A 20,703-nucleotide genomic window follows, 5' to 3' on the forward strand; every position below is an offset into this window, starting at 1 on the left:
TCCCCATGTCCCCTGTGTCCCCCCGTGTCCCCGTGTCCCCTGTGTCCCCCCTGTGTCCCCCCGTCCCTGTGGCCCCCCATGTCCCCCATGTCCTCCATGTCCCCCTGTCCCCTCTGTGTCCCCCGTGTCCCCCGTATCCCCTCTGTGTCCCCCCCGTGTCCCCCTCGTGTCCCCAGGGAGGTGTTCATGGGGGAGGACCCCGCCCAGCCCCGGCGCTACAAGAAGAAGAAGAAGGAGACGCCGGGGGAGGGACCCCCCGACTCCCCCACCAACGACGTGAGTGCCCCCTGGGACCCCCTGGGACCCCCTGCATTTTGGGGTGCCCTGACCCCCCATTTTCTGCAGCCCATGGTGAAGTATGAGATGCTGTGCCCCTGGGGGGTGTTTAGGGGTGCTCTTGGGGGTGTTTTGGGGTTCCCTGACCCCCATTTTCTGCAGCCCACGGTGAAATACGAGACACTGTGCCTGTGGGGGGTGTTTTGGGGTGCCCTGTCCCCCTCTGTGCCCCTGGGGGGTGTTTGGGGGTGCCCTTGGCAGTGTTTTGGGGTACCCTGACCCCAATTTTCCCACAGCCCACGGTGAAATACGAGATGCTGTGCCCGTGGGGGTTGTTTAGGGGGTGCCCCTGGGGGTGTTTTGGGGTTCCCTGACCCCCCTGACCCCCATTTTCCTGCAGCCCACGGTGAAATACGAGACCCAGCCTCGGTTCATCACGGCCACGGGCGGGACCCTGCACCTGTACCAGCTGGAGGGGCTGAACTGGCTGCGCTTCTCGTGGGCCCAGAGCACCGACACCATCCTGGCCGACGAGATGGGGCTGGGCAAGACCATCCAGACCATCGTCTTCCTCTACTCCCTCTACAAGGAGGTGGGTGGGGGGCGCCCCTGCGGGTCTGGGGGGCACCCGAGTGGGTCTGGGGGCACCCCAGTGGCTCTGGGGGTACCTACATGGGTTTGGGGGGCACCCCTGTGGGTCTGGGGGGCACCCGTGGGGGTCTGGGGGTGCCTACATGGTCATTGGGGTCACTCAGATGGTCATTGGGGGCACCCACATGGGCGTGGGGTCACCCACGTGGTCATTGGGGGCACCCACATGGTCATTGGGGTAACCACATGGGCCTGGGGTCACCCACATGGTCATTGGGGTCACCTGCTGGGCCTGGGGTCACCCACATGGGCCTGGGGTCACCCACATGGTCACTGGGGTCACCCACATGGGTCTGGGGACACTCAGTCACTGCTGTCACCTGCCTGGCCTTGGTGTCACCCACCTGGGCCCTGGGGTCACCTACGTGGCCTCCAGTGTCACCTGCCTGGCCCCTGTCCCCACTGTCCCCCAGGGCCACCCTGGGGGCCTGTCCCCGTGTGTCCCCCTGTCACCCAGGCCCGTCCCCTGTCCTTGTGTCCCCGTGTGTCCCACTGTCCCCCAGGCCTGTCCCCTGTCCCCGTGTGTCCCTGTGTGTCCCACTGTCCCCCAGACCCGTCCCCTGTCCCCATATGACGCGCTGTCCCCCAGGGCCTGTCCCTGTGTCCTGGTGTGTCCCACTGCCCCCCGGGCCATCCCCTGTCCCTGTGTCCTGGTGTGTCCCACTGTCCCCCAGGGCCACCCTGGGGGCCCATCCCCTGTCCCCTGTCCCCGTGTGTCCTGCTGTCCCCCAGGGCCACACCAAGGGCCCATCCCCTGTCCCCGTGTGTCCCCGTGTGACGCGCTGTCCCCCAGGGCCACACCAAGGGCCTGTCCCCTGTCCCCTGTCCCCGTGTGACGCGCTGTCCCCCAGGCCCGTCCCCTGTCCCTGTGTGTCCCCCTGTCCCCAAGGGTCCAGACCCTGTCCCCCTGTCCCCGTGTGACGCGCTGTCCCCCAGGCCCGTCCCCTGTCCCCGTGTGTCCCACTGTCCCCCAGGGCCACCCCGGGGGCCCATCCCCTGTCCCCCTGTGACGCGCTGTCCCCCAGGCCCATCCCCTGTCCCTGTGTGTCCCCCTGTCCCCCAGGCCCATCCCCTGTCCCCTGTCCCCGTGTGACGCGCTGTCCCCCAGGCCCGTCCCCTGTCCCCGTGTGTCCCCCTGTCCCCCAGGGCCTGTCCCCGTGTGTCCCATTGTCCCCAGGCTCGTCCCCTGTCCCTGTGTCCCCCTGTCCCCAGGCCCATCCCCTGTCCCCTGTCCCCGTGTGACGCGCTGTCCCCCAGGGCCACCCCAGGTGCCCATCCCCTGTCCCCTGTCCCCGTGTGACGCGCTGTCCCCCAGGCCCGTCCCCTGTCCCTGTGTGTCCCCCTGTCCCCTAGGGCCTGTCCCTGTGTGTCCCATTGTCCCCCAGGCCCGTCCCCTGTCCCCGTGTGACGCGCTGTCCCCCAGGGCCACACCAAGGGCCCGTTCCTCGTCAGTGCCCCGCTCTCCACCATCATCAACTGGGAGCGGGAGTTCCAGATGTGGGCCCCGGCCTTCTACGTGGTCACCTACACCGGGGACAAGGACAGCAGGGCCATCATCCGCGAGAACGAGTTCTCCTTCGACGACACCGCCATGAAAGGCGGCAAGAAGGCCTTCAAGATGAAGGTGGGCAGGGTGGGGGGCACTCTGTGGGGTCAGGGGCAAGAAGGCCTTCAAGATGAAGGTGGGCAGGGTGGGGGCACAGGGGGCACTCTGTGGGGTCGGGGGGCACCAGGAACTGGGGTCAGTGAGGGGGTGGCACTGGACACCGGGGTCACTCCATGGGGTGAAAGGGGGGCACCTGCACAATGGGGTCACTCCATGGGGTGAGGGGGTGGCACTGGACACAGGGGTGATTTCATGGGGTGACAGGGGGCACTGGACACCGGGGTCACTCCATGGGGTGACGGGGGGGCACTGGACAATGGGGCACCCCCATGGGGTGAGGGGGTGACACTCCATACCAGGGTCACTCCATGGGGTGAGGGGGTGGCACTGGACACCGGGGTCACTCCATGGGGTGACAGGGGGGCACCTGCACAACAGGGTCACTCCATGGGGTGAGGGGTGGCACCGGACACCGGGGTCACTTCATGGGGGGCACCAGACACTGGGGTCACTCCATGGGGTGAGGGGGTGGCACTGGGGGCACTCCATGGGGTGACAGGGGGCACCTGCACAACAGGGTCACTCCATGGGGTGAGGAGTGGCACCGGACACCGGGGTCACCCCATGGGGTGAGGGTGGGGCACCGGGGTCACTCCATGGGGTGAGGGGGTGCATGACAACAGGGTCACTCCATGGGGTGAGCAGGGGCACTGGACACAGGGTCACCCCATGGGGTGAGGGTGGGGCACTGGGAGCACTCCGTGGGGTCAGGGGGTGGCACAGGACAACAGGGTCACTTCATGGGGTCTGGGGGTGGCACCTGGACACCTGAGGGTCACCTAGGGTGGTGTGGAGGGTTCTGGCAGGATGGGGGTGCTCTGTACCCCCATCCCACACCAGGGGGTATTAGGGGTGGTGTGGGAGGGATCCTGCTAGGGTGGGGGTGCCCTGTTCCCCCCATCCCACACCAGGGGGGTATTGGGGTGGTGTGGGAGGGTCCTGGCAGGGTGGGGGTGCCCTGTTCCCCCCATCCCACACCAGGGGGGCATTGGGGTGGTGTGGGGGTTCCTGGCAGGATGGGGGTGCCCTGTTCCCCCTGTCCCACACAGGAGGGTATTGGGTGGTGTGGGAGTTCCTGGCAGGGTGGGGTGCCTGTTCCCTGTCCACCAGGGGGTATTGGGGTGAGGTGGGGGTTCCTGGCAGGATGGGGGTGCCCCTATTCCTGTCCCACACCAGGAGGGTATTGGGGTGAGGTGGGGGGGTTCTGGCAGAGGTGGGGGTGCCCTGTTCCCCCTGTCCCACACTGGGAGGGTATCGGGGTGGGGTGTGTTCCTGGCAGGGTGGGGGTCCCCTATTCCCCAGGGTGGGTATCAGGATGGGGTGGGGTTCCTGGCAGGGTGGGGTGCCCTATTCTCCCACACAGGGTGGGTATCAGGATGGGGTTGGGGTTCCTGGCAGGGTGGGGGTGCCCTATTCCCCCCCACCGGGGGTATCAGGATGGGGTTGGGGTTCCTGGCAGGGTGGTGGTGCCCTGTTCCCCCTGTCCCACACGGTGGGATATCAGGATGGGGTGGGGGTCCCTGTTCCCAGGGTTGTTATGGGGGTAGGGTGGGGTGCCCTGTTCCCCTGTCCCACACCAGGGGGTATCAGGATGGTGGGGGTTCCTGGCAGGGTGGGGGTGCCCTGTTCCCCAGGTCCCACACGGGGGTATCAGGATGGGGTGGGGGTCCCTGTCAGGGTGGGGGTAGGGGGGGTGCCCTGTTCCCCCAGTCCCACACCAGGAGGGCATCGGGGTGGGGTGGGGGTTCCTGGCAGGGTGGGGGTGCCCTGTTCCCCCTGTCCCACACCAGGGGGGTATCAGGATGGGGTGGGGGTCCCCTGTTCCCAGGGTGGTTATGGGGGTAGGGTGGCGGTGCCCTGTTCCCCCTGTCCCACACCAGAGTGGATATCAGGATGGGGTGGGGGTTCCTGCTCAGGGTGGCAGAGTAGGGTGCCCTGTTCCCCCTGTCCCACACCGGGGGGTATCAGGATGGGTGGGGGTTCCTGTCAGGGTGGGGGTGCCCTGTTCCCCCCATCCCACACAGGATGGGTATCAGGATGGGGTGGGGGTCCCCTGTTCCCAGGGTGGGTATGGGGGTAGGGTGGGGGTGCCCTGTTCCCCCCGTCCCACACCAGGGGGGTATCAGGATGGGGTGGGGTTCCCCAGCCCCCTCCCCAGTGCTGATCTTGCCCCCCACCCGGGCAGAGGGAGGCCCAGGTGAAGTTCCACGTGCTGCTGACGTCCTACGAGCTGATCACCATCGACCAGGCGGCCCTGGGCTCCATCCGCTGGGCCTGCCTCGTGGTGGACGAGGCCCACCGGCTCAAAAACAACCAGTCCAAGGTGGGCAGGGGCTGGGGGGGCACCCCAGAACCTGGGGGGCACAGGGGAACACCTCAGTACCTGGGGGTGTGGGTGGGGGCACCTCAGTACCTGGGGGTGCAGGTGGGGGCACCTCAGTACCTGGGGGGTGGGTGGGGTGCCAGCCTGGGATGGTGGGGGCACCCCAAGGCCTGGGGACATGGGGAGGGGGCACCTGGACCCCCAGAGGTCTGTGGATGTCCTGGGAGGGGTCAGAGGGGTCACTCCCAAATTCTGGGGTCCGTGGGTGCCCTGGGTGGGGTCAGGGGGTCTGTCCCACACTGAGGGGTCCATGAGTGCCCTGGGTGGGATCAGGGGGTCTGTCCTGGACTGAGGGGTCCGTGGGTGCCTGGGTGGGCTCAGGGGGTCTGTCCCACACTGGGGGTCCATGAGTGCCTGGGTGGGGTCAGGGGGTCTGTCCCACACTGAGGGGTCCGTGGGTGCCCTGGGTGGGGTCAGGGGGTCTCCCACACTGAGGGGTCCATGAGTGATGCCCCCCCCAGTTTTTCCGGGTGCTGAACGGGTACAAGATCGAGCACAAGCTGCTGCTCACGGGGACGCCGCTGCAGAACAACCTGGAGGAGCTTTTCCACCTCCTCAACTTCCTCACGCCAGAGCGCTTCAAGTATGGGGTCCCCCCAGTGCCCCCTGTGCCCCCTGGGTCCCCTCCTGTCTCCCCCTGTCCACCGGGTCCCCTCCTGTCCCCCTCTGTCCCCTGGGTTCCCTCCTGTCCCCTGGGTTCCCTCCTGTCCCCATGGGTCCCCTCCTGTCCCCCTCTGTCCCCTGGGTTCCCCTCCTGTCCCCATGGGTCCCCTGTCCTGCCCTCCCTAGTTCTCCGGGTCCCCTCCTGTCTCCCCAGGTCCCTTCCTGTCCTGCTGGTCCCCCCTTGTCTTCTTCTGCCTTGCCTGTCACCTCTTGTCCCTTCCTGTCCCCACCCTGTCCCCTCCTGTCCCCCAGATCCCCTCCTGTCCCACCCTGTCCACTCCTGTCCCCTGAGTCCCCTCCTGTCCTCCCTGTCCTCTGGGTCTCCTCCTGTCCCCCCATCCCCTCCTATCCACTCCTGTCCCCCAGATCCCCTCCTGTCCCCTGTCCCCTCTCCTGCCCCCGGATCCTCTCTTGTCCCCCATCCCCTGGGTCCCCTCCTTTCCCCTGGGTCCCCTCCTGTCACCCCCTGTCCCCCATCCCTCTCCTGTCCCCAGATCCCTCCAGATCCCCTCCTGTCCCTGGGTCCCCTCCTGTCCCCTCTGTCCCCTTGGTCCACTCCTGTTCCCCCCATCCCCTCTCCTGCTCCCCCAGATCCCCTCCTGTCCCCCTGTCCCTCCTGTCTCCCCCCATCCCTCTCCTGCTCCCCCAGATCCCCTCCTGTCCCCCATTCCCCCTCCTCCTCCTCCCAGATCCCCTCCTGTCCCCCTGTCCCTCCTGTCCTCCCCATTCCCTCTCCTCTCCCCCCAGATCCTCCTGTCCTCCCCTGTCCCTCCGTCCCCCACCCTCTCCTCCCCAGATCCCTCCGCGCTGTGTCCCCCCACTCCTCCGTCACCCCCCCTGCCCTCTGTGCAGCAACCTGGAGGGTTTCCTGGAGGAGTTTGCCGACATCTCCAAGGAGGACCAGATCAAGAAGCTGCACGACCTGCTGGGGCCGCACATGCTGCGGCGCCTCAAGGCCGACGTCTTCAAGAACATGCCGGCCAAGACCGAGCTCATCGTGCGCGTCGAGCTCAGCCCCATGCAGAAGTAGGCCCGGGGTCCCCCGGGGGGGCAGGGGGGGTGTCCCTCGGCTCCCCCCCCCCCGTGTGAGGAGGGGTCCCCAGAGCCCCCGGGTCCCACGGCTGTCCCCGCAGGAAGTACTACAAGTACATCCTGACGCGCAACTTCGAGGCGCTCAACTCGCGGGGCGGGGGCAACCAGGTGTCGCTGCTCAACATCATGATGGACCTCAAGAAGTGCTGCAACCACCCCTACCTGTTCCCCGTGGCTGCCATGGTGAGCGGGGCACGGGGCTGGGGGCACGGGGGGACAGGGACAGGGGGACAGGGAGGGATGTGGGGACAGGGAGGGGGATGTGGGGACAGGGGAGAGGATGTGGGGACAGGGATGTGGGGGACAGGGAGGGGATGTGAGGGACAGGGAGGGGATGGAGGGACAGGAGGAGAGACAGGGAAGGGATGGAGGGACAGGGAGGGATGTGGGGACAGGGAGGGGACGGAGGGACAGGGAGGGGATGTGGGGACAGGGAGGGACATGGGGACAGGAGGGGATGGAGGGACAGGGAGGGGATGGAGGGACAGGGGAGAGGATGGAGGGGCTGTGGGATGTGGGGACAGGGAAGGATTTGGGGACAGGGAGGGGATGGGGGACAGGAGGGACATGGGGACAGGGAGGGATGGAGGGCTGTGGGATGGGGGACAGGAGGAGGATGTGGGGACAGGGAGGGGATGGAGGGCTGTGGGATGGGGGGACAGGAGGGACATGGGGACAGGGAGGGACATGGGGACAGGGAGGGGATGGAGGGACAGGGAGGGACATGGGGACAGGGAGGGGATGGAGGACAGGGAGGGATGTGGGGACACGGGACATGGGGACGGGGGATGTGGGGACAGGAGGGGATGGAGGGGTGTTGGGGGACGTGGGGATGAGGAGGGATGGAGGGACAGGGAGGGATTGGGGACAGGGAGGGGATAGAGGGCTGTGGGATGTGGGCACAGGGAGGGGATGGAGGGGTGTGGGATGTGGGCACAGGGAGGGGATGTGGGGACAGGGAGGGGATGGAGGGGATAGAGGGCTGTGGGATGTGGGCACAGAGAGGGGAGGTGGGGACAGGGAGGGCTCTGGGATGTGGGGGGACTTGGGGACACGGAGGGGACACTCTCCAACCCCCAAGGAAGGGATGGAGAGACCTGGAGAGGATTTGGGGCCGTGGGGGGGTTGGAGGGATGTGGGATGGAGGGGCACAGGAGTTGGGGCAGGGGGGCCCTGTGGTGACGTCCCTGCCCCCTCCCTGTCCCCCCAGGAGTCCCCGAAGCTGCCGAGCGGTGCCTACGAGGGGGGGGCTCTGATCAAGGCCTCGGGGAAACTGCTCCTGCTGCAGAAGATGCTGCGGAAGCTGAAGGAGCAGAACCACCGGGTGCTCATCTTCTCCCAGGTGGGGCCCCAAATCCACCCAGAACCTCCCCAAATCCACCCAGAACCACCCCAAAACCACACAGAACCACCCCAGAACCACCCCAAAACCACCCCAAACCATCCCAAAACCACCCAAATCCACCCCAAAACCACCCAGATCCACCCAGAACCACCCAAATCCACCCAGAACCACCGGGTGCTCATCTTCTCCCAGGTGGGGCCCAAAATACACCCCAGATCCACCCCAAATCCACCCAGAACCACCCCAAAACCACCCCAAATCCACCCCAAAACCACCCAAATCCACCCAGAACCATCGGGTGCTCATCTTCTCCCAGGTGGGGCCCCAAATCCACCCCAAAACGCCCCCAGTGCTCCCAGTGTCTGTCCCAGCACCCCCAGATCCTCCCAGTCTGCCCAGTCTGAGGTTCCCCTGCCCCCTGGCTGCTCCCAACGTTCCCAGTGGGTGCTACCCCTGCCCCCTGGGTGCTCCCAGTATAACCAGTATGAAGTCCCTGTTCCCCATTGCTGCTCCCAGTATAACCAGTATGAAGTCCCCGTGCCCCCTGGGTGCCGTCCCTGTTCCCGCTGGGTGCTCCCAGTATAACCAGTATGAAGTCCCCGTGCCCCCTGACTGCTCCTAGTATAACCAGTATGAAGTCCCCATGCCCCCTGGCTGCTCCCAGTATAACCAATATGAAGTCCCTGTTCCCCCTGGCTGCTCCCAGTACAACCAGTATGAAGTCCCCGTGCCCCCTGGTTGCTCCCAGTATAACCAGTATGAAGTCCCTGTTCCCCCTGGCTGCTCCCAGTATAACCAGTATGAAGTCCCCGTGCCCCCTGGGTGCTCCCAGTATAACCAGTATGAAGTCCCCGTGCCCCCTGGGTGCCGCCCCTGCCCGCTGGGGCCCTCCCAGTCCAACCAGTGCCCCGCAGATGACGAAGATGCTGGACCTGCTGGAGGATTTCCTGGACTACGAGGGCTACAAATACGAGCGCATCGACGGCGGCATCACCGGGGCCCTGCGGCAGGAGGCCATCGACCGCTTCAACGGTAGGGAGCGGGGGGAACGGGGGGACTGGGGGGTCTGGGGGGAGCCAGGGGGTCTGAGGGGCTTGGGGGATCCAGGGGATTGGGGAGTCTGGGGGATTGAGGGATTGGGGGATTGGGGGTTTTGAGGTATTAGGGGGGTCTGGGGATCTGGGGAGTCAGGAGGGCCATCGACCGCCTCAACGGTAGGGAGCGTGGGGAACGGGGGGATTGGAGGGGCTGGGGGCTGGGGGATCCAGGGGGATTGGGGGATCTGGGGGGATTGGGGGCACCCAGGGAATTGGGGCACCCAGGGGATTGGGGGAATTGGGGGTCTGGGGATCTGGGGAGTCAGGAGGCCATCGACCGCCTCAACGGTAGGGAGCGGGGGAACGGGGGACTGGGGGCTGGGGGATCCAGGGGGCTGGGGGCATCCAGGGGGTCTGAGGGGATTGGGGATCGAGGGGGTCTGAGGGGATTGGGGGTCTGGGGATCTGGGGACTCAGGAGGCCATCGACCGCCCAACGGTAGGGAGGGGGAACTGGGGACCGGGGGCATCCAGGAGGGTCTGGGGCATCCAGGGGGTCTGAGGGGCTTGGGGGATCCAGGGTTGATTGGAGGGTCTGGGGGGATTGGGGTCTGGAGGGATCTGGGGATCCAGGGAGGATTGGGGGACTGAGGGGGCTGGGGGATTGGGGGTCTGGGGATCCAGGGGGATGCAGGTATAAGAGGGGGAGATCCAGGTGCAAAGGGGGACCCCGGGGTTTGGAGGATCTGGGGTTTGGGGGTTCTGGGTTCAGGATTTGGGGTTTTGGGGGTTTTTGGGTCCTCTGTCCTCGCTGACGCCGGGGCAGCGCTGGGGGTTTGGGGGTTCTGGGTTGGGGTTTTGGGGTTTTTGGGGTTTTTGGGGTCCCTGTCCACACTGACGCCGGGGGCAGCGCTGGGGGTTGGAGGTTCTGGGTTGGGGTTTTGGGGGGTTTTTGGGGTCCCTGTCCGCACTGATGCCAGGGGGGCAGTGCTGAGGGGTTTGGGGGGTTCTGGGTTGGGTTTTTGGAGGGTTTTTGGGGTCCCTGTCCGCGCTGACGCCGGGGGGGCAGCGCCGGGGGCGCAGCAGTTCTGTTTCCTGCTGTCGACGCGGGCCGGGGGCCTCGGCATCAACCTCGCGACGGCCGACACCGTCGTCATCTTTGACTCCGACTGGAACCCCCACAACGACATCCAGGTCTGGCACCCGCCTGTCACCTGCCCAGGGTCACCTGTCACCCGCCTGTCACCCACCCGGGGTCACCTGCCCAGGGTCACCTGTCACCCACCTGTCACCCACCCAGGGTCACCTGCCCTCTGTCACCCGTCACCCACCCAGGGTCACCCACCTGTCACCTGCCTAGGGTCACTGCCCAGTGTTACCTGTACAGTGTCACCATCCCAACACCCTGTCACCTGTCCCTGCATTCCCCCTCACCTGTCCCTGTGTCCCCCCTCACCTGTCCCCGTGCCCCCCAGGCGTTCAGCCGCGCCCACCGCATCGGGCAGGGTGTCCCCCCATGTCACATGGGGTGTCCCCACGTGTCCCCTGGGGTGTCCCCACGTGTCCCCTGGGGTGTCCCTGGCCTGTCCTGACCTGTCCCTCACCTGTCCCTGTGTCTCCTCTGACCTGGCCCCCCCCTCCAGGCGTTCAGCCGCGCCCACCACATCGGGCAGGGTGTTACCCCATGTCCCCTGGAGTGTCCCCCCATGTCCCCTGACCTGTCCCTGACCTGTCCCTCACCTGTCCCTGACCTGTCCCCGCCCCCCCAGGCGTTCAGCCACGCCCACCGCATCGGGCAGGGTGTCCCCACGTGTCACATGGGGTGTCCCCACATGTCCCTGACCTGTCCCTGACCTGTCCCTGTGTCCCCCCTGACCTGTCCCGTGCCCCCAGGCGTTCAGCCGTGCCCACCGCATCGGGCAGGGTGTTACCCCATGTCACCTGGAGTGTCCCCACATGTCCCCTGACCTGTCCCTGACCTGTCCCCGTCCCCCCAGGTGTTCAGCCGCGCCCACCGCATCGGGCAGGGTGTCACCACATGTCACCTCACCTGTCCCTCACCTGTCCCCGTCCCCCCAGGCGTTCAGCCGCACCCACCGCATCAGGCAGGGTGTTACCCCATGTCACCTGGAGTGTCCCCACGTGTCCCCTCACCTGTCCCTCACCTGTCCCTCACCTGTCCCCATGCCCCCCAGGTGTTCAACCACACCCACTGCATCGGGCAGGGTGTCCCCATGTGTCCCCTGAGGTGTTCCCACATGTCCCTGCCCTGTCCCTCACCTGTCCCTCACCTGTCCCTCACCTGTCCCTCACCTGTCCCCGTGCCCCCCAGGCGTTCAGCCGTGCCCACCGCATCGGGCAGGGTGTTACCCCATGTCCCCTGGGGTGTCCCTGTGTCCCTCACCTGTCCCTGTGCCCCCCAGACATTCAACCGCGCCCACCACATCGGGCAGGGTGTTACCCCATGTCACCTGGAGTGTCCCCCCATGTCGCCTCACCTGTCCCTGACCTGTCCCCATCCCCCCAGGCGTTCAGCCGTGCCCACCGCATCGGGCAGGGTATCCCCATGTCACCTGGGGTGTCCCCACGTGTCGCCTGACCTGTCCCTGACCTGTCCCTCACCTGTCCCTGCCCCCCAGGCATTTAGCCGCGCCCACCGCATCGGGCAGGGTGTCCCCACGTGTCCCCTGGGGATTCCCTCACCTGTCCCTCACCTGTCCCTCACTTGTCCCCGTTCCCCCAGGCGTTCAGCCGTGCCCACCGCATCAGGCAGGGTGTTACCCCATGTCACCTGGAGTGTCCCCCGTGTCCCCTGGGGTGTCCCCGCATGTCTCCTGACCTGTCCCTGACCTGTCCCTGACCTGTCCCTGTGTCTCCCCTCACCTGTCCCTGTGCCCCCCAGGCGTTCAGCCGCGCCCACTGCATCGGGCAGGGTGTCACCCCATGTCACCTGGGGTGTCCCCACATGTCCCCTCACCTGTCCCTCACCTGTCCCTCACCTGTCCCTCACCTGTCCCTGCCCCCCAGGCGTTCAGCCGCGCCCACCGCATCGGGCAGGGTGTTACCCCATGTCACCTGGAGTGTCCCCCCATGTCGCCTCACCTGTCCCTGACCTGTCCCCATCCCCCCAGGCGTTCAGCCGTGCCCACCGCATCGGGCAGGGTATCCCCATGTCACCTGGGGTGTCCCCACGTGTCCCCTGACCTGTCCCTCACCTGTCCCTGACCTGTCCCCGCCCCCCCAGGCGTTCAGCCGCGCCCACCGCATCGGGCAGGCCAACAAGGTGATGATCTACCGGTTCGTGACGCGGGCGTCGGTGGAGGAGCGCATCACGCAGGTGGCCAAGCGCAAGATGATGCTGACGCACCTGGTGGTGCGCCCGGGGCTGGGCTCCAAGGCCGGCTCCATGTCCAAGCAGGAGCTCGACGACATCCTCAAGTTCGGCACCGAGGAGCTCTTCAAGGACGAGAACGAGGGTCAGGCGGGGGGCAGGGGGAGGGAGAGGGAGTGGGAGTGGGGTGGGCTTTGCTGGGAGTGGGACTGGGATGTGTGGAGGAGGATGGGGCCCTGTTGGGCCATGTTGGACCGTGTGGGGCCCTACTGGGACGGGTGGGATGGGACTGGGATGTGTGGAGGGGGGTGGGGCCCTGTTGGGCCGTGTTGGACCGTGTGGGGCTCTACTGGGACAGCTGGGGTGGGACTGGGATGTGTGGAGGCATGTGGGGTCGTGGAGGGCCCTGTTGGGCCATGTTGGACCGTGTGGGGCCCTGCTGGGACAGGTGGGACGGGACTGGGATGTGTGGAGGAGAGTGGGGCCCCATTGGGCCATGTTGGACCATGTGGGGCCCTGCTGGGATGGGTGGGACAGGACTGGGATGTGAGGAGGAGGGTGGGGGCCGTGTTGGGCCGTGTTGGACCGTGTTGGATTGTCCTGGGCTGTGTTGGGCCGTGTTGGTCCATGTGGGGCCGTCTTGGTCCATTTTGGGCCATGTTGGACCGTGTTGGACCGTGTTGGGCCATGTTGGATTGTCCTGGGCTGTGTTGGGCCACGTTGGACTATGTGGGGCCGTGTTGGGCCATGTCAGGCTGTGTTGGACCATGTGGAGCCATGTTGGACCATTTTGGGCCATGTTGGATTGTCCTGGGCTGTGTTGGGCCACATTGGACTATGTGGGGCCATGTTGGGCCATGTTGGACCATGTTGGGCCATATGGGGCTGTGTTGGACCATTTTGGGCCATGTTGGTCCATGTTGGATTGTCCTGGGCTGTGTTGGGCCATGTTGAACCATGACAGACCATGTTGGGCCATGTTGGGCTGTGTTGGTCCATGTGGGGCCGTGTTGGACCATTTTGGGCCACGTTGGGCCATGTTGGATTGTCCTGGGCTGTGTTGGGCCATGTTGAACCATGACAGGCCATGTTGGGCCGTGTTGGTCCATGACAGGCCATGTTGGGCCATGTTGGGCTATGACAGTCTGTGTTGGGACCGTCCTGGGCTGTGTTGGAACACGCCAAGGCTGTGTTGGTCCGTGTTGGAGCATGTTGGGCCGTGTTGGAGCACGTTGGGCCGTCTTGGGCCATCTTGGACCGTGTGGGGCCGTGTTGGGCCATGTCACTCACATGTCAGACCGTGTCACCTTCGTGTCACATCCACGTCACATCCACACGGGAGAACGAGGAGGAGGACAGGGGGTCGCTCCTGTGTCATTGCCGTGTCCCTGCCCTGCCATTCCCGTGCCATTCCCATACCATTCCCATGCCATTCCCATGCCATTCCCATGCCATTCCCATGCCATTCCCATGCCATTCCCATGCCATTCCTGTGTCCCCAGGAGAGAACAAGGAGGGGACAGGGGGTCACTCCTGTGCCATTGCCGTGTCCCTGCCCTGCCATTCCCGTGTCATTCCCATGCCATTCCTGTGTCATTGCCATGCCATTCCCATGCCATTCCCGTGTCATTCCCATGCCATTCCCATGTCCCAGGAGAGGACAAGGAGGGGACAGGGGGTTGTTGTGTCATTCCCATGCCATTCCCATGTCATTCCCATGCCATTCCCGTGTAATCCCGTGCCATTCCCATGTCCCAGGTGAGAACAAGGAGGAGGACAGGGGGTTGTTGTGTCATTGCCATGCCATTCCCATGTCCCAGGAGAGGACAAGGAGGGGACAGGGGGTTGTTGTGTCATTGCCATGTCCCTGCTGTGCCCCAGGAGAAAACAAGGAGGAGGACAGGGGGTTGTTGTGCCATTCCCGTGTCGTTCCTGTGTCCCCAGGTGAGAACAAGGAGGAGGACAGCAGCGTCATCCACTACGACAACGAGGCCATCGCGCGGCTCCTGGACCGCAACCAGGACGCCACCGACGACGCCGACGTGCAGAACATGAACGAGTACCTGAGCTCCTTCAAGGTGGCCCAGTACGTCGTCAGGGAGGAGGACAAGGTGGGACCGCCACGGGGGGACACGGGGGGGGACAGGGCAGGGGGTGGGAGTGACGGGGGTGATGAACGTGATGGGGATGATGGAGGTGATGAGGATGATGGGGATGATGAAGGTGATGGGGATGAAGAAGGTGATGGAGGTGATGAGGGTGATGAGGGTGATGGAGGTGATGAAGGTGGTGATGGGGATGAAGAAGGTGATGGAGGTGATGGGGATGATGAAGGTGATGGGGATGATGAAGGTGATGAAGGTGATGAGGGTGATGAAGGTGATGGGGACAATGAAGTCAATGGAGAAGAAGAAGATGATGAAGGTGATGGGGATGATGAAGATGATGAGGATGATGAAGGTGATGGGGATGATGAAGGTGATGAGGATGATAAAGGTGATGGGGATGATGAAGGTGATGAGGATGATGAAGGTGATGAGGATGATGAAGGTGATGGGGATGATGAAGGCCATGGGGATGATGAGGATGATGAAGGTGATAAAGGCAATGGGGATGATGGAGTTGATGGAGAAGAAGATGATGGGGATGATGAGGATGATGATGGGGATGGTGGGGATGATGACGGTGATGGAGGTGATGGGGATGATGAAGGCAGTGGGGATGATGAGGATGATGAAGGTGATAAAGGCAATGGGGATGATGAAGGTGATGGGGATGACAATGATGGAGATGATGAGGATGATGAAGCTGATGGGGATGATGAGGATGATGAAGGTGATGGGGATGATGAAGATGATGAGGATGATGAAGGTGATGGGGGTGATGAAGGTGATGAGGATGATAAAGGTGATGGGGATGATGAAGGTGATGAGGATGGTGGGGATGATGAAGATGAGGAGGATGATGAAGGGGATGATGAAGGTGATGAGGACGATGAAGGCCATGGGGATGATGGCAGTGGGGCCTCTGGCTCTGGGACCCCCCCAGACCCTCAGGACCCCCCAGTGGGCGCTGGCAGAGGGGGTGGGACCCCCCCAGACCCTCAGGACCCCCCTGTTGGGCCCTGGCAGAGCAGGTGGGACCCCCCCAGACCCCCAGGCCCCCCAGGCCGAGCCGGGGCCGGCGCTGACGGGGCCGTGTCGGGGCAGATCGAGGAGATCGAGCGGGAGATCATCAAGCAGGAGGAGAACGTGGACCCCGATTACTGGGAGAAGCTGCTGAGGCACCACTACGAGCAGCAGCAGGAGGACCTGGCACGGAACCTGGGCAAGGGCAAGCGCGTCAGGAAGCAGGTCAACTACAATGACGCTGCCCAGGAGGACCAAGGTGGGCACTGGGGGCACTGGGAGGCACTGGGAGGCGTTAGGATGGCACTGGGAGGCACTGGGAGGCGTTAGGATGGCACTGGGAGGGCACTGGGAGGCACTGGTGCAGAACCTGGGCAAGGGCAAGCGCGTCAGGAAACAGGTCAACTACAATGACGCCGCCCAGGAGGACCAAGGTGGGCACTGGGGGCACTGGGAGGCACTGGGAGGAGTTAGGATGGCACTGGGAGGGACTGGGAGGCGTTAGGATGGCACTGGGAGGGACTGGGAGGCGTTAGGATGGCACTGGGGGCACTGGGGGCACTGGGAGGCGTTAGGATGGCACTGGGAGGCGTTAGGATGGCACTGGGAGGGCACTGGGAGGCCAAGGATGGGCACTGGGGGCACTGGGGAGGCACTGGGAGGCGCTGAGGGCACTGCGGGCACTAGGATGGCACTGGGAGGCGGTAGGATGCCACTGGGAGGTGTTAGGACGGCACTGGGAGGGCACTGGGAGGCACTGGTGCAGAACCTGGGCAAGGGCAAGCGCATCAGGAAACAGGTCAACTACAATGACGCTGCCCAGGAGGACCAAGGTGGGCACTGGGGGCACTGGGAGGCACTGGGAGGGACTGGGGGGATACTGGGAGGCACTGGTGCAGAACCTGGGCAAGGGCAAGCGCGTCCCAAAGCTGGTCAACTACAACGATCGTGCCCAGGAGGACCAAGGTGGGCACTGGGGGCACTGGAGGGATACTGGGGGGCACTGGGAGGCACTGGAGGGATACTGGGAGGCACTGGGAGTTACTGGGGGGCACTGGGGCGCGGTGTGCCCGGTGCTGACGGTGCCCCCCAGACAACCAGTCCGAGTACTCGGTGGGCTCCGAGGAGGAGGACGAGGACTTCGATGAGCGGCCGGAGGGTGAGTGACCCCTGAGTGACCCCTGAGTGACCCCTGAGTGACCCCTGTGACCCCTGAGTGACCCCTGAGTGACCTCTGAGTGACCCCTGAGTGACCTCTGTGACCCCTGAGTGTCCACTGAGTGACCCCTGAGTAACCTCTGAGTGACCCCTGAGTGACTCCCTGAGTGACCCCTGAGTGACCCCTGTGTGACCCCTGAGTGACCCCTGAGTGACCTCTGAGTGACCCCTGAGTGACCCCTGAGTGACCCCTGAGTGACCCCTGAGTGTCCCCTGAGTGACCCCTGAGTGACCCCTGAGTGACCCCTGAGTAACCTCTGTGACCCCTGAGTGACTTCTGTGACCCCTGAGTGACCCCTGAGTGTCCACTGAGTGACCCCTGAGTGACCTCTGAGTGACCCCTGTGACCCCTGAGTGACCTGAGTGACCTCTGTGACCCCTGAGTGTCCACTGAGTGTCCTCTGGACCCCTGAGTGACCCCTGAGTGACCCCTGAGTGACCTCTGAGTGACCCCTGAGTGACCCCTGAGTGTCCCCTCAGTGTCCCCCTGGGTGCCCCCTCTGTCTGGGGAGGGGTCTGGGTGGCACTGGGGGTGGGGGAGGGGGACCCAGAGGAGGGGTCTGGGTACCCCAAGGTGGGGTTGGGATGCCCTGGGGAGGAATTTGGGGTGCCCTTGGGGGTCAGGGTGTCCCAGGGGGGTATTTGGGGTGCCCTTGGGGGTCAGGGTGCCTTGAGGAGGGTCAGGGTTGGGGGGTGGTCGGGTGCTCCGGGGTGGGGTTTTGGGGTGCCAGGGGTGGGTGCTGACCCTCTGACCCCCCTGACCCCCTTTCCCCAGGCCGCCGTCAGTCCAAGCGGCAGCTCCGGGCGAGAAGGACAAGCCCCTCCCCACTGCTGGCCCGGGTGGGGGCAACATCGAGGTGAGGGACCCCCAAACCCCTGGGACCCCCAAAACCCTGGGACCCTCTCCAAAACCCCTGGGACCCCCAAACCCCTGGACCCCCTCAAACCCCTGGGACCCCCAAAACCCTGGGACCCCCTAAACCCCTGGGACCCCCCCAAACCCCTGGGACCCCCCCAAAACCCCTGGGACCCCTCCTAAACCCCTGGGACCCCCCCTAAACCCCCTGGGACCCCCAAACCCCTGGGACCCCCCAAAACCCCTGGGACCCCTCTAAACCCCTGGGACCCCCTAAACCCCTGGGACCCTCTAAACCCTGGGACCCCCTAAACCCTGGGACCCCCAAAACCCCTGGGACCCCCCAAAACCCTGGGACCCCCAAAACCCCTGGGACCCCCAAACCCCTGGGACCCCCAAAACCCTGGGACCCCCAAACCCCTGGGACCCCCTAAACCCCTGGGACCCCCTAAACCCCTGGGACCCCCAAAACCCTGGGACCCCTAAACCCCTGGGAGCCCCTAAACCCCTGGGACCCCCCAAAACCCTGGGACCCCAAAACCCCTGGGACCCCCTAAAACCCCTGGGACCCCCTAAACCCCTGGGACCCCCAAACCCCTGGGACCCCTAAACCCCTGGACTCCCCCCAAACCCCTGGGACCCCCAAAACCCCTGGGACCCCCCAAAACCCCTGGGACCCCCCAAAACCCCTGGGACCCCTCTAAACCCCTGGGACCCCCAACCCCTGGGACCCTCCCCAAAACCCCTGGGACCCCCAAAACCCCTGGGACCTCTCTAAACCCCTGGGACCCCCTAAACCCCTGGGACCCCCCAAAACACCCTGGGACCCCCCCAAACCCCTGGGACCCCCTAAACCCCCTGGGACCCCCAAACCCCTGGAACCCCCCAAACCCCTGGATTCCCAGTGAGGGGGATTCAGGGATCTCCTGGACCCCCTGTTTGTCCCCTGGTTTGGGGACAGGGTGAGGGGGTGCCCAGGATGTCCCTCTGAGCCCCCGTGCTCTGTGACCCCCCTGAGCCCCCTAAATCCCCTGTGCCCCCTCAAATGCCCCCTGTGCCCCCCCAGGTGCTGGGGTTCAACCCCAGCAGCTCAAGGCGCTCCTGAACGCTGTGATGCGCTGGGGGATGGGGGCTGTGCCCCATACCTGTGCCCTCTATGAACCCCTGTGACCCCTGTGACCTCCTGACCCCTGTGACCCCCCCAAATTCCCCCGTGCCCCCCCAAATCCCCTCTGTAACCCCCCCCAGGTGCTGGGGTTCAACCCCTGGCAACTCAAGGCGTTCCTGAACGCCTGGATGTGCTGGGGATGGGGGCTGTACCCCATACCTGTGTCCCCTGGACTCCTCGTGACCCCCCATGTCCCCTGACCCCCTAGTGTCCCCCCTGACTCCCCCATGTCCCCTGACCCCTGTGACCCCCCATGTCCCCAATGTCCCCCTGACTCCCCATGTCCCCCCAGGTGCTGGGGTTCAACACGACGCAGAGGAAGGCGTCCTCAACGCTCGTCATGCGCTGGGGGATGGGGGCTGTGACCCCATACCTGTGACCCCTGTGACCCCCTGTGACCCCCTGACCCCTGTGACCCCCTGACCCTGTGCCCCCTGACCCCTGTGACTCCTGTGACCCCCTGACCCCCTGTGACCCCCTGACTTCCCCTGTGCCCCCCAGGTGCTGGGGTTCAACACGAGGCAGAGGAAGGCGTTCCTCAACGCCGTCATGCGCTGGGGATGGGGGCTGTGACCCCTGTACCCTGTGACCCCCTGTGACTCCCCTGTGACCCCCATGTCCCCTAATGTCCCCAATGTCCCCTGGTGTCCCCCAGGTGCTGGGGTTCAACACGAGGCAGAGGAAGGCGTTCCTCAACGCCGTCATGCGCTGGGGGATGGGGGGCTGTGACCCCATACCTGATCCCCCTGTGACCCCTGTGACCCCCCCTGTGACCCCATACCTGTGCCCCCCTGTGACCCCCTAGACCCCTGTGACCCCCCATGTCCCCCTGACCTCCCTGTGCCCCCAGGTGCTGGGGTTCAACACGAGGCAGAGGAAGGCGTTCCTCAACGACGTCATGCGCTGGGGATGGGGGCTGTGACCCCATACCTGTGACCCCTGTGACCCCCTAGCGACCCCCCTGACCCCCTGACCCCCAATGTCCTCCTGGTGTCCCCTCAGGTGCTGGGGTTCAACACGAGGCAGAGGAAGGCGTTCCTCAACGCCGTCATGCGCTGGGGGATGGGGGCTGTGACCCTGTACCTGTGACCCCCTGTGCCCCCTGTGACCCCCCTGTGACCCCCTCAGACCCCCTGACCCCTGTGACCCCCATGTCCCCTGGTGTCCCCCAGGTGCTGGGGTTCAACACGAGGCAGAGGAAGGCGTTCCTCAACGCCGTCATGCGCTGGGGGATGCCCCCCCAGGACGCCTTCACCTCCCAGTGGCTCGTGCGGGACCTGCGGGGCAAAACCGAGAAGGAGTTCAAGTGGGTGGCACCTGGGAGGGGCATCGGGGGTGGCACCGGGAGGGGGACAACGAGGGGGGACATCAGGGATTGGGGGTGACAACGAGGGCAGGGGGTGGCATCAGGGATTGGGGGTGGCATCGAGGTGGGTTGTGATATCAGGGACAGGTGGTGGCATCAGGGACAGGTGGTACTGGGGACTCCCCAATAACCCCCCGTCCCCGCTGTCCCTCTGTGTCCCAGCTGTGCCCCCATGTCCCCCCTGTCCCCCCCCGTCCCCGCTGTCCCCTCATGTCCCCCTGTGTCCCTGCTGTCCCCCCACATCCCCACTGTCCCTCTATGTCCCCTGCTGTCCCCTCATGTCCCCACTGTCCCCCCACTGTCCCCCCATGTCCCCTCATGTCCCCCACTGTCCCCTCATGTCCCCCCATGTCCCTGCATGTCCCCCATGTCCCCTCATGTCCCCACTGTCCCCCCATGTCCCCCATGTCCCCTCCTCATGTCCCCCCACTGTCCCCCATGTCCCCCACTGTCCCCCACTGTCCCCCCATGTCCCCCTCATGTCCCCCCATGTCCCCCATGTCCCCCCATGTCCCCTCATGTCC

The 20,703-nt window shown here is 65.3% G+C and overlaps 1 protein-coding gene across 1 annotated transcript in view; it reads left to right on the forward strand.

Annotated features, from left to right (window-relative positions):
* Nucleotides 1-20,703, forward strand: part of CHD3 (chromodomain helicase DNA binding protein 3) — a gene marked incomplete at its 3' end in the record, with an annotated part of 66,894 nt that overhangs the window by 26,052 nt on the left and 20,139 nt on the right. The window contains 17 exon segments of the mRNA XM_050308833.1: nucleotides 177-276; nucleotides 677-868; nucleotides 2,351-2,551; nucleotides 4,779-4,916; nucleotides 5,438-5,559; nucleotides 6,492-6,665; nucleotides 6,773-6,914; nucleotides 7,942-8,073; nucleotides 8,991-9,108; nucleotides 10,182-10,306; nucleotides 12,357-12,588; nucleotides 14,388-14,554; nucleotides 15,653-15,830; nucleotides 16,665-16,730; nucleotides 17,565-17,591; nucleotides 17,594-17,646; nucleotides 19,986-20,119. Coding sequence (XP_050164790.1) covers nucleotides 177-276; nucleotides 677-868; nucleotides 2,351-2,551; nucleotides 4,779-4,916; nucleotides 5,438-5,559; nucleotides 6,492-6,665; nucleotides 6,773-6,914; nucleotides 7,942-8,073; nucleotides 8,991-9,108; nucleotides 10,182-10,306; nucleotides 12,357-12,588; nucleotides 14,388-14,554; nucleotides 15,653-15,830; nucleotides 16,665-16,730; nucleotides 17,565-17,591; nucleotides 17,594-17,646; nucleotides 19,986-20,119 — 2,301 coding nt within the window.

Source organism: Myiozetetes cayanensis, unplaced genomic scaffold (assembly GCF_022539395.1).
Source record: "Myiozetetes cayanensis isolate MyiCay16 unplaced genomic scaffold, myiCay2020 scf131, whole genome shotgun sequence".
NCBI classification, from domain to species: domain Eukaryota; kingdom Metazoa; phylum Chordata; class Aves; order Passeriformes; family Tyrannidae; genus Myiozetetes; species Myiozetetes cayanensis.